The sequence below is a fragment of the Mytilus edulis genome, chromosome 4, assembly GCF_963676685.1.
Source record: "Mytilus edulis chromosome 4, xbMytEdul2.2, whole genome shotgun sequence".
Lineage (NCBI taxonomy): Eukaryota > Metazoa > Mollusca > Bivalvia > Mytilida > Mytilidae > Mytilus > Mytilus edulis.
The window spans coordinates 38,303,545-38,316,149 of NC_092347.1; the positions used below are offsets into that span (position 1 = coordinate 38,303,545).

The window sequence follows — 12,605 nt, forward strand, 5'->3', positions numbered from 1 at the left end:
GACAATGCAAAATAGTAAGTTCAGTCTGATAACTCGAATGGGCGTAAAATTAATATATGAAACATAAATAATTCACTGAATAAAAATCAATAAGGTATAATATAACCAAAAACATTAGCTATGTTACATTGAATATCGATACTTGAAGATATTAAGCCTGGCAGAAAATTGATGCATAAAGAAATTGACATTGTATCATTTCAGAATGTCTCCCTGGTACGTATTTTGACAATGGAATGTGTTTGCTATGTGAAATTGGTATGTATCAGCCCCAAAACAATAAAAGGAAATGCATTGCTTGTGGAAAAGGACTTAAAACGTCTGCATCAGGATCAAAAGAAGTTTTGGATTGTGCTGGTATGGTTTAATCTGTATTTTCTAAAAATAAAGATATACATGTATGAGGAGAGTATAATTTTATTTGTTGATATGGGTGTGGCTTTGACAATGGAGATAATAGACAGTTATTGCAGATAGGTACTAAATGTCTTTATGTTCCGGGGATGTATAAATATCCGCCACGTCCATCCTGTGATTTTGTTAGATGAATTTCTATTTGTATCCATCTGATTATTTATGCCTTTTTCGATTGTTTTTTTTTTTTTAGTTTGTTCTTATATTGTACTGTTACACCACTGTCCCAAGTTAGCGGATGGCTGGCGCCTTCAAACGCATTTCATCCAGCCACATTTTGTGTGTGCATAGTCAAGACCAGAAATTTGTAATTCAGTAGTTGTCGTTTGTTGCTGTGTAACATATTTGTTTATCGCTGACTATGCGGTATGAACTTTTCTCATTGTTGAAGGCCATACGGTGACCTATAATTGTATGTCTCATTTGCAATTATACCACATCTTTTTGTTTCTATATGTATCACGAAACACGAATATCGATAGGTGAAGGTATGCTTCATATACAGTAGAATCAATAAAACTTTAAAATTCTGCAGTCGTATATGTTAAATCTGGCTTGTTTTAAAAAAAGTTTTGGGCAATGAAATTCAAATCACATTTACATGTCTATATTTAAAATGTGCATCAACGACGATTTTTTTTTAATTTCTGTCTAATGAAGGAGTGAAAGGTGTGTTTTGCCTTAAACCTATCAGAGATGAAATATTTTGAAAAATTACCCAAATTGTCAATAACGCACGACAACTATCAAACGAATTAAATATTTAAGTTAATATTATTTTCCATATTAACCAGGGTAAATAATGACCTTACACATGTTGCATAGGTCATTATATCTGCATCGAAAGCAAATTTCATTGAAACATTGTACCGTCAGATTTGAACCATCAAAAGAAATAACTATCATCATGATCATGCAATCTGAAAGAAAATAACTGCGTTTATGTTCTCCTTCGCTTGCTCATCCGAACATAAAACTTTTCTGATTACTTCAAAGACAACTAAAGACTTATGTGAATTGAGAGATGCACCAAAGCAGTTCATTGAGAGATGCACCAAAGCGGTTCATTGAGAGATGCACCAAAGCAGTTTTAATAAACTTTTTTTAACAAAACATTTAATTCATATTCAATATATTAGTCTAAATTGTATTAAATTATTTCAAAGTCCAAATTATCGACACAATTCTGGAATCACGCAATCTACAAATATAAATAATATGAATTAGAACAAGAAAAACAAAAATAATCTTCCATACAAAAACTTTGTAATAAATAATATCTAAATATAACTGTAGAACTCGCTTTGGTGTTTTCTCAATAAATAGAAAAAGGCGCCAAAATAATTGTATAAAGGTCTACTAGAACCGAATTACTTCTTATTGCGCAAAGAAAGTAAATACAATTATTTTATTAAATAAGAAATATTAGTAGGTTTATACATAGATTAAACATGACCAAACAGTAAATATCTCAGCAAACAATCGTTTTAACTTACTTTATTTTTCAGATATAGATGAATGCGCTTATACAACGTTCGTATGCGAACACACATGTACAAATACAAATGGCAGCTTCGTTTGTAGTTGTAGTGATGGCTATACCCTTCATAGTGATGGCAAAACATGCACAGGTAATTGTTGTTTTTTTTCTCAATGTATTTATCTTTTTAAATTATCTGCATGCAGACAGATTGATTTGTTTTTGATATTTAAGACTTGATTGTTAAGTAAAAATCAACGGCAAGAGACGATCAGTTTTATTTCGTTTTGTAGACAATTAATGGAATAATGAGGTTTTTTTTTTAATTTTTACTTAAACTACAAGTGAATTGTATTTGATACAAATTACAATGTTAACCCATTAACTTTAAGGTGATACCTAACACTACTGGGAGATAACTCTGTAAAAATCAGATAAACGTTTTAATCACGTTGTATTGTTGAAGAAACATTAAGCTTCTCGCTGATCAAAATTAGTGTTTGTTAAACTGCTATATAACCAATGAATTTTTCTTATAAAGTGATTGGTTAATTAAGTCTCCCAAACAAAGTTTGGAGACTTATTGTTTTTGGTCAGTTCTTATTATTTTTATTATATCCTCTTCCTCTTCTTCTTCTTCTTCTTCTTCTTCTTCTTCCGCCACTTTAAAAATGAACTTGTCCGCAGCGGTTCTCCTAAACGGCTTGTCAGATTTACTAAGGATTTTACAATATGTTAGACTAACATGTCTAGGTGAGCCATCAATCTTTCGTTTGTGCATTGGGGTCTGTTAAGGGGTATTTTGGGGGTTAGAAAGGAGGGAGGGGTTTACTTTAGAACCCTATGGGATTTTATTTTCTAAAATTTTCAAATGAATATAACTTGAAAACTGTAAGTGATAGATACATGCAGTCTTCAGAAATGATTATAGGACAATAAAACAAATCACATGAAATATAGGGGGAGTCCCTGGGGTCATCCCACGCCCTCTTGTTTGAAAACTTGTAAACGGTCAACATCCCCACCCCTAAATAAAGGCAACAGTAGTATACCGCTGTTCAAAACTCATAAATCTATGGACAAAAAACAAAATCGGGGTAACAAACTAAAACCAAGGGAAACGCATTAAATATAAGAGGAGAACAACGACATAACACTAAAATGTAACACACATAGACAAAATCCCACGAGAATAACAAATATAACATATATATATAACATCAAAACCAAATACATGAATTAGGGATAGACAAGTACCGTGACACGTCTTATGTAGCGGACAATAAAACAAAGGAAATAAAAGTGATGTCCCTAGGGGCTCACCCCACGCCCTCTTGTTTGAAAACTTGTAAACGGTCAACATCCCCACCCCTAAATCATATCTATTCTTGTATGGGACGATAAAACAAATCAAATGAAATTAAAGGGAAGTCCCTGGGGGTCATCCCCATCCCGTTCGATTTGAGAATGTGCTATTATCTTGTAAACGGTCCAGATCCCCACCCCTTAACCATATATATTCTTCAATGGGACGATAAAACAAATCAAATGAAATTAAAGGGAAGTCCCCGGGGGGTCATCCCCACCACGTTCAATTTGAGAATGTGCTATTATCTTGTAAACGGTCCAGATCCCCACCCCTAAACCATATATATTCTTGTAGGGGACAATATAACAAATGAAATGAAATAAAAGTGATGTCCCTAGGGGCTCACCCCACCCCCTCTTGTTTGAAAACTTGTAAAGGGTCAAGATCCCCACCCCTAAACCATATCTATTCTTGTATGGGACAATAAAACTAATCAAATGAAATTAAATGGAAGTTCCTGGGGGTCACCTCCACCCCGTTCAATTTGAGAATGTACAATTATCTTGTAAACGGTCCAGATCCCCATCCCCTAAACCATATATATTCTTCAATGGGACGATAAAACAAATTAAATGAAATTAAAGGGAAGTCCCCGGGGGTCATCCCCACCACGTTCAATTTGAGAATGTGCTATTATCTTGTAAACGGTCCAGATCCCCACCCCTAAACCATATATATTCTTGTAGCGGACAATAAAACAAATGAAATGAAATAAAAGTGATGTCCCTAGGGGCTCACCCCACGCCCTCTTGTTTGAAAACTTGTAAACGGTCAACATCCCCACCCCTAAACCATATCTATTCTTGTATGGGACGATAAAACAAATTAAATGAAATTAAATGGAAGTTCCTGGGGGTTGTCCCGCACCCCGTTCAATTTGAGAATGTGCTATTATCTTGTAAATGGTCCAGATCCCCACCCCTAAACCATATATATTCTTGTAGGGGACAATAAAACAAATGAAATAAATAAAAGGGAAGTCCCGAGGGAGTCACCCCACCCCCTCTTGTTTGAAAACTTGTAAATGGTCAACATCCCCACCCCTAAACCACATATATTCTTGTATGGGACAATAAAACAAATCAAATGAAATGAAGGTAAAGTCCCTGGGGGTCACCCCCACCCCCTCCTGTTTGAATACTTGTAATATACTATTAGTTTCTTTATGCTCAAATGAATAAGCCAAAAATATTATACTGAATACATCTGAAATAAGTCGTTATTTCATTGTGAAATGGAAATCTCATAACTTTCAAAATGAAGCCGAAATAAGGTTATCGACACACAACAGATCATACAAATTATAGAAGGCAACAAAAATAACAAAATGTTACAAAGGAAAGACAAGATTTGTATTTTTGAAACATTCCCCATTTCCATTCTAAATTTTAATCATGCTAGATAAAACAGCAATGTTTGATAAATTAATCTTTTATGTACACTCGTGTTATTTTTCACTTCTCTTTAAATTGATATAAAAGAAAATAGGCATTTTCTTATAGAAGTCGCAAAATAAACGTACCGACCTCATACATTGAGTATATTACTCCAGATACTACTTCTATAAATAAGAAGCAGCAATCGTTAAAGTTGACAATTAATCGCCAAAAGGATTTACCTTGACATGACAATACAAATGTATCTCTTGGTAAGCTAAACTCATTTCAATGATCAAAACGTGTTGGTCAACGCATTACTGAATTCCATGATCATTTACCATAATCCAGGTTTTCACCCTCAAATAGATCTTTTAAGGTTGCCGAATTTTGTACTCAAAAGTATTCAAAACATAGCAGCATCTTGATGATGCGATTTGTACATAATATGCATTATGTATAAAATACAGTTGTTTTGCAGGAAAAGAGAAGAAGAATGATACCGCAAAAATTGCAGCCGGTGTCATAGTTGGAATTACTGTAGGTTTGGTTGTCTTTTCCATTCTGTTCAAACTGAAACAACCAAAGAACATAAAAGTCGAGTAAGTTCTTTAATATCTATAACATTTCTGACTGAATCCAACAATCAATTTCTCTTTTTCTCGAATGTGTAATCACCGTATAAAGACTTGTCACCGAGTGTGCATTTACATGAACAACACTACAGGATCTGCCGACTCGGCACCATCAGCTGAGACCACCCCAATATCTTTATATAGGTTCAAGTTGCTCTAGCTTTAGTTTTCGTCATTGTTATGATTTGTAAACTGTTGTTTTTGTCTTTTAATACCATGGGCTTCTCAGCTAGTATTCGACTTATGAATATGAATGTGATTATCCGTTGGTATATTCCGACTCTCGTTTAAGTTAGAATGGATGTAAAATTTAGTCGACAGTGGGCTCTAAAACAAATCTGCATCTAAAACACTTGCTGTTAGAAAAATAACTTAATAAGAAACAACTAGCATGCACATCGGTATCGTGCTTGTATCACAGTTACATTTCAATTGTGTTTCTACCAGACCTTTTTAATTTAGACGCAGACGACAATAAGACTAACTTTAATGAACCTTCTTTTTTAGGCCATATCCGGATGTAGTAAAAAGACCGGATTCTGTGAAGAAACCAGTGTTAAAACATGCATTTCTCCACCCAGTTCCCGCAGGAGAGAAACTATAAGATATATATTCCCTTTATATAATGTGTTTTAGTTTGATTATCAGAGATTGAATTTGAAATCTTAAAGTGTTATTTCTTACTCAGACTTTGTAATAACAGAGAAAACAAACAGTTATGGTATATGAACATGACTTTGCAGTTCATATACAAGTCGCTGCAAACACTGTGTTGTGTTTTCCTTTCATGTTTTTTATTGGACCTTTTTTCAAAGGAATTCCTCTAATAAATTGGAAACTTTATTATTAAATGGTCATTATCATTTGAGATTGGGCCAAGAAGATACGATAGATAGCGGAAAAATCAAAACATTGAAATGGAGATACGCTTAATTGTATTTGGCTATTTACCCTGCCGATAATAAATATTTTTTGATGTTACAAGCATTTTTCAAGAAATTAGAATGTTTAGAATAGTTAGATATGTCAAAAAATTCTATTTGGGCTTTACCTGATATTTTATTTAGTAAGATGGAATATCTCTTAGAACTTATTTCGGTCAATACCTCGACAAATCATGGATCTTAAAAACATTAAGTTACTAGATTTTCGTAAAATTTTTTTAACAACATTGGATAAAAACACAAGAATATGGGCAGATTCAATGAATCGAAAACACAGTTTAGGTATTGTAATGGCAGATAATGCATTTGAATGTATATGTGACAATTTGGACTTTATTGAATGGATAAATAAAACGAAAGTCAATCTTGACAGTCGCTCGTATAAATGGGGCATTAATAACTGTGTGAGAGGCATACGAAAAGATGCATAATTTATTTTCTCATTGCAAAAACCCAATATGGCTGACCGTGGCCTTCACTTTGTTGTCCACGGGTTTTATAATCACTTTATTATTATTCGCATATAGGAAACGATGGGAAATATGTTTATACTTTTACCGGAAGTTCCGGAAACTTGTCGAAAAGAAATATTATAGAAGTTTTATATATGACGTTTTCATTTCATATGAAGGTGATAGTTTACCTTGGATAAAGAGCTGTTTAATTCCAGAACTAGAATACGAATGGCATCTTAAGATATGTTTGAAAGATCGTGACTTTTTACCAAGAGATTCTTATTTTGACATCGAGGCAGAGAGTAAAGAGAACAGTCAACATGTTATATTTTTGATTACTCCATCATTTAAATCATCAAAAGATTATATGTTTGAAGTTGAGAGAGTAAAACACGAGAAAAGAATACAAAATATAAAAAAAACATCATAGTCTTAGCAAAGGACATTACATTGAAAGACGTTCCAACTAAACTTGCTTATATTTGGAACCATGTATCATTTATTCAGTGGCCAGATAACACTGGGGATATTAATGTCGCATGGCTAAAATTAAGGAGATGGATATGTCATGATTTTCTGTAATACGGCATTCATACTATAGATGTCATTTTTCTATTACTTGTCTTATGTTTAAAACATTATTAGTTTTGTTGTAAGAATAATTGTGTATACAGAATCTATATAACAAATGGCTCATCAACTTCTTGGTAAAAGATGTAATCCTTGTCAAGATTTGGCTGGTTCACCTTTTTGTCTTTTTTGATTTATGAGCTCTTGTTTGGATTTTAAAATTTGGCATTGAGCATCCATGAAGAGACATTTATTGTTGAAATGCTCATCTGGTCGATGCCTATATTCAAATTTGATGGACTGTCAGTCCTCCTAGAGTATCACTAGTCTAGTAGCCATTACTTCGGTACTTGCAAGTAAATACGGATATTGTGTTATCAACATTTAGTGATAAATATTTTTTTAAATTATCTGAAATCGTGGAATGTCTCTCTCATGCAAAGCTCTTATTATGTATGTGGCTTTTGATATACTCTTTGCTCTTTTTGGTTTATAAATATACAGGTTTTAAATTATTTTGGTCTCGAGCATCACTGAAGAAACATTTATTGCCGAAATCTGGTGAAAAGAAATTGCAGTGGACTGTCATTCTTTTTTTCTTTTTCTTAAAATAAATTAGTTGCTATAAAAACGAATACCTCTGAATAAATCATAGCAGTTTGTAAAAATATTCAATTTGCTTTAATTTTTTAATATTGGAATTGTAAATTCAAATTCCCTTTAAAATTGTTTATTTTACTGTATTGTCTTCTTAAAGATGAAACTTTATCTGACAACGACATGGAAGTTCAGCCGCGATTTTTCGAGCAAAAGAATGTATAAATTGAAAACAAAAGGTTAAGTACCTTGCTCTAGTTTAGTACGTTAATCATTCTGTAGAATATATTTTTAGTAAGATAGTACTATTTTTTTGGGATCATTTACAATATATTCAGTACTTTGATAAGTGTTTTCGGAAGTATTTAAACTATCCGATGTTTTATCGATTGTTGCTTAGGATAAAAGTAACTGAGATATCACTGTTTATCTCACCACACCAGATATTGCCGGTGGTGACCGTCGATTTGAGCACGTGGGTCTGACAGGAATTAAGATAGTCGAAACAGACAACAAGCAAAAGTGAGAACTTGTTTATTTTACATTTTCAAAAGAGTATAACAAGATAAATCGAAAAGCAATAAATACCATTGTTTTGAAAATATCACAATGTTGGAAAACATAATCCAAACGCATGGTCATGTAATTCAAGATCGAACTCTTCACAAGTTTCATGACCACACAGTTTGCAAGAGAACTTGCGATGAACGAGCGAAGCATTGTAACAAATAAAAACGCAAGTTACTCTAAAATTTCAATGGACTTGTTGCCAAGGAACGAAAAGTTAACACAAGAAAAATTGCAATGACCAAGAGAGCATTGCTACAAATAAAAAACCACATTAAGACATATCCATCTGACACGTTACAAAGAGTGCAAAGTGAACAAGGCCAGAATCTCAGTTTGAACATAACATCAATGTCCTTGAAATAGTGAACTAAAGTTTTTTTAAAAAGTCACACACAACAAAAAACTGATGCCAAATATAGATAACAAATAAAAACGCACGTTACTCTAAAATCTTTTTGATTATGTTGCCAATGAGCGCAATGTGAACGCAAAAATATTTCCGATGACCAAAAGGGGCATAACAACACATAGAAACGCACGTTTCCATTGAAAACTCTATGAACATGTGGACAATGATTGAAAGGGGTCACGTTCAGAATCTCATTTTGAACACAAAACTAAGAATTGTTCCATGAAACAGCATGAACAAAGATTTCAGAACAACACACATCAAAAAGCAGATTCAAAGTATAGATACAATGAATAATGTTATTATAATTTATATAACATGGTTGTAAGTTGTTCTGATATCTGGGGTAAACATTCAAAGAGGTACTAGTGGAACAAATTGTCCTGCGTATGATGTTCTTTTAATGATATGATTCATGTTTTCTTAAATTTCATATTTAATACAATTTGAAGCTACGTTGCAAGCAAACACCATGGCCTCACATGATATAACAGCCAATCATTAAATAATATGAGCATATAACATGTGGTATGGGTTTATCAATGACTGTGTATTTTATATCTCAAGATCAGTCGAGTGATAGATTTCAGTATGCATAATATAAAAATACTTATTTTTAAGTTAAAAACTTAAATTATATACGACAACAAACATTTGTACATGAAAAAACCATACTAATAAGGTAATCAAAGTATCATGCTGTAGTTTTTGTATGCATGCTTGAAATTCACGACCTTTTTTAATATGTCATGATTTAAACCTCCTTAAATGTAAAGAAGTAAACAGTCAGCTATTAACACCACGTTTGCACCCGTCATCATAAAACCACCAGCAAAGTAATGAGTGGGGTTCGTGTTGCTAAGTCCATTTTTCTATGTTCTGTTTTATATACTATTGTTTGTCTGTTTGTCTTTTCCTTTTTTACCCATGTCGTTATCAGTTTATTTTTGATCTATGAGTTTGAATGTCTCTCTGGTATCTTTTGACCCTCTTTTGTTTTCGAAGGTGGAAATGAACAACAATCGGCTTTTGACTATACCAATACTTCCCGAATCGTTATATTTTTTTAATTCATTTCATAATTTTGGTCAGCCTACCCTTTTTTCAGTATTGATTATTCTCTTCAGGCAATCCAATGTTACATCATTTAACTATTATATCATGTTCTGTTCGAAAGATTAATATCTTTTCTAGATTGCACCATTCTCAAAGTAAAGTCAACTTTAGGTCAAACTTTAACATGAACTTTAAGTCGAACTGATATTAGAACTTGAATTTACTTCGCTGATCAGTCAACTTTATTTTAGGGTTTCTTTTTCATAATATAAAGTACACCACAAACCGATTTGGTCACAACTTTTTTAGAAAACAGAACATATCTACATGGTTATATACATTCTTACTGCAACACAATTACACAGAAGAACACATATTAAAAACAAATATTGATGTTTGGTGTTTTTTTGTATGTCCTTATACTGGATTCATCAGACTGTACTTCGAATAGCTCTATATAATAATGAGTACAATTTTCGATAGAGGGTTGCTGCTTACAAGGAAGCTATTAAACCAAGAGTTTCAAATGGTGAAGTTGGAATCATCCCTTTGTAAATTTTACGAACGCCATGACGAGTTTGTTGGCCGTAACGGAATTACCGTTTCACAGATGATATCGAATATGTTCATAATGTTGTAACTACAATCCACTTCCCTTTTCAACAGGAATGTTACCTACCGAATTATACTATTTACCGGTTTTGTAATAATATGAGCAGTACGGCGGGTTCCACAGGTGTAGCAGTATCTTCTTCCCCTATCGGACCATATGAGATCACCCACAGCTTTTGGTGGGGTTCGTGTTGCTTAGTCTTAAGTTTTCTACGTTGTGTTTTTTGTACTATTTTTTGTCTGTTTGTCTTTTTATTTCTTAGCCTAAGGGTTGTCAGATTATTTCGATTTATGAGTTTGACTGTCTCTCTGGTATCTTTCGCCCCTTTTTTCAGTACATATCCATACAGATATTAGTTATATTGGTATTAATCTTGCATATAATGGACATATTTCTAAATATAGTATAAGAACAAAATTTAACCAGATTTCTTAGTTCATTTCTTAGGCAATCGTTTCAGCTGTCCAAATTAGCAGATTGATTACTTTAAGCTTTATTTCAATACATGCCAGCATATGTTGTATAATGCTTGAACATTTTTTATCTGTTATTCATACCGTTGTTTACGAGTTTGGTTCTATTCACAGATAACGAATATTTTCATAATGTTGTAACTACAATCCACCTCCTTTCACCACGAATGTGACCTTCCCAATTAGACTATTTACCGAGCGTTTGTAATAACATGGGCAACACGATGGGTGTCACATGTGGAGCAGGATTTGCTTATCCTTCTGGAGTATCTGAGATCACCCCAAGTTTTTTGGGGGTTCGTGTTGCTATATCTTTCGTTTTTCTATGTTGTGTCGTTTGTACTATAATTATTTGTCTGTTTGTCTTTTTTCTTTTTTGGTCATGGCGTTGTCAGTTTATTTTCGATTTATGATATATATTGAAATGCGGTATGAGTGCCAATGAGACAACTTTCCCCTCAAGTCGCAATTTATAAAGGTAAACCATCATAGCCCAAAGTACGGTCTTCAACACGGAGTCTTGGCTCACACCGAACAGCAAGTTAGCTATAAAGGGCCCCCAAAATTACTAGTGTAAAAGTATTCAAATGGGAAAACCAATGGTCTAGTCTATATTTAAAATAAAGAGAAAAGTGACACACTCATGAACCACATCAGCAAACTACTACTGAACATCTGATTCCTGACTTGGGACAGGCGCAAACTTATATAATTTACAAGTTTGAATGTCCCTCTGGTATCCTTTCAGTCCCTTTTTTTATACACATACATAATCTAAGTAAAACAACCGTTTTTAAATGGGACATCTAGGGTTTTGAATATGAAAGAATAATTTGTATATCATTTAACTTTCTTGTATAAACGGATTGATGATATGAGACTACTCATAAGACATTTTGAGGAACCATGGTAATAATAGTTCAATTCCATTTATTGCAGGATTTACTAGGATTTTAATAGAAAAAAAAAACCTGTAAAGCTATTAAGACATATTTTATTTGGTTTTCAATCTTTTTTATCTACTGAATAACTTTGTTTCTTTTGAAGGAGGCAGTTTTAAAATGTATTTAGATCTCTAAAAATATGATTGATATGATAAATCCACAATCAAATTTGATGAATTTAAGGTAGACATATACTTCCCGGTAAATGAAGTAAATTTATTCATGTGTATTCGCCTTTTGGGTTTAACTATGATTCATAACCATCGCACAGTTTGTGAAAGTTGATTCAGTAAAACATCTCCCATTGACTTTAATGCTAATCTATGTGTGGAAATAAATTTATACCTGATTTACCTTTAGAAATTAAAAACTTTCATATATCATTCATGAAAGTACAAATGTAGTCCTATCTGTTGCAACAATAAAAACATAGGAGCATGCGGCACTTTTGGGCATTCACATGGCCTTGTTTACAAACAATGTAGATTCGCACTGAATTCCTATACTGACCCCCATTACTTTTCAACCCTGTAGAAAAAAAAATTAGTACATTAAGCATTTTTTTTTTTTTTCAATTCTAGTTTTGATCCATCTACCAAAAAATATTCATTACAAACATTATCTACCAATGAGAAGAGCTCATGACTCGGTTCTATACAGAAAGCTCTCCCCCAAATGGGCGGTCCCTGATGACGTATAT

The 12,605-nt window shown here is 33.1% G+C and overlaps 1 protein-coding gene across 1 annotated transcript in view; it reads left to right on the forward strand.

Annotated features, from left to right (window-relative positions):
- Positions 1-6,125, forward strand: part of LOC139521365 (uncharacterized) — a 47,458-nt gene extending 41,333 nt beyond the window's left edge. The window contains exons 7-10 of the mRNA XM_071314844.1: positions 205-357; positions 1,923-2,045; positions 5,121-5,241; positions 5,782-6,125. Coding sequence (XP_071170945.1) covers positions 205-357; positions 1,923-2,045; positions 5,121-5,241; positions 5,782-5,878 — 494 coding nt within the window. The 3' untranslated portion in view covers positions 5,879-6,125. The remainder of the gene's footprint in view (positions 1-204; positions 358-1,922; positions 2,046-5,120; positions 5,242-5,781) is intronic.
- The last annotated feature ends 6,480 nt before the right edge of the window (positions 6,126-12,605 follow it).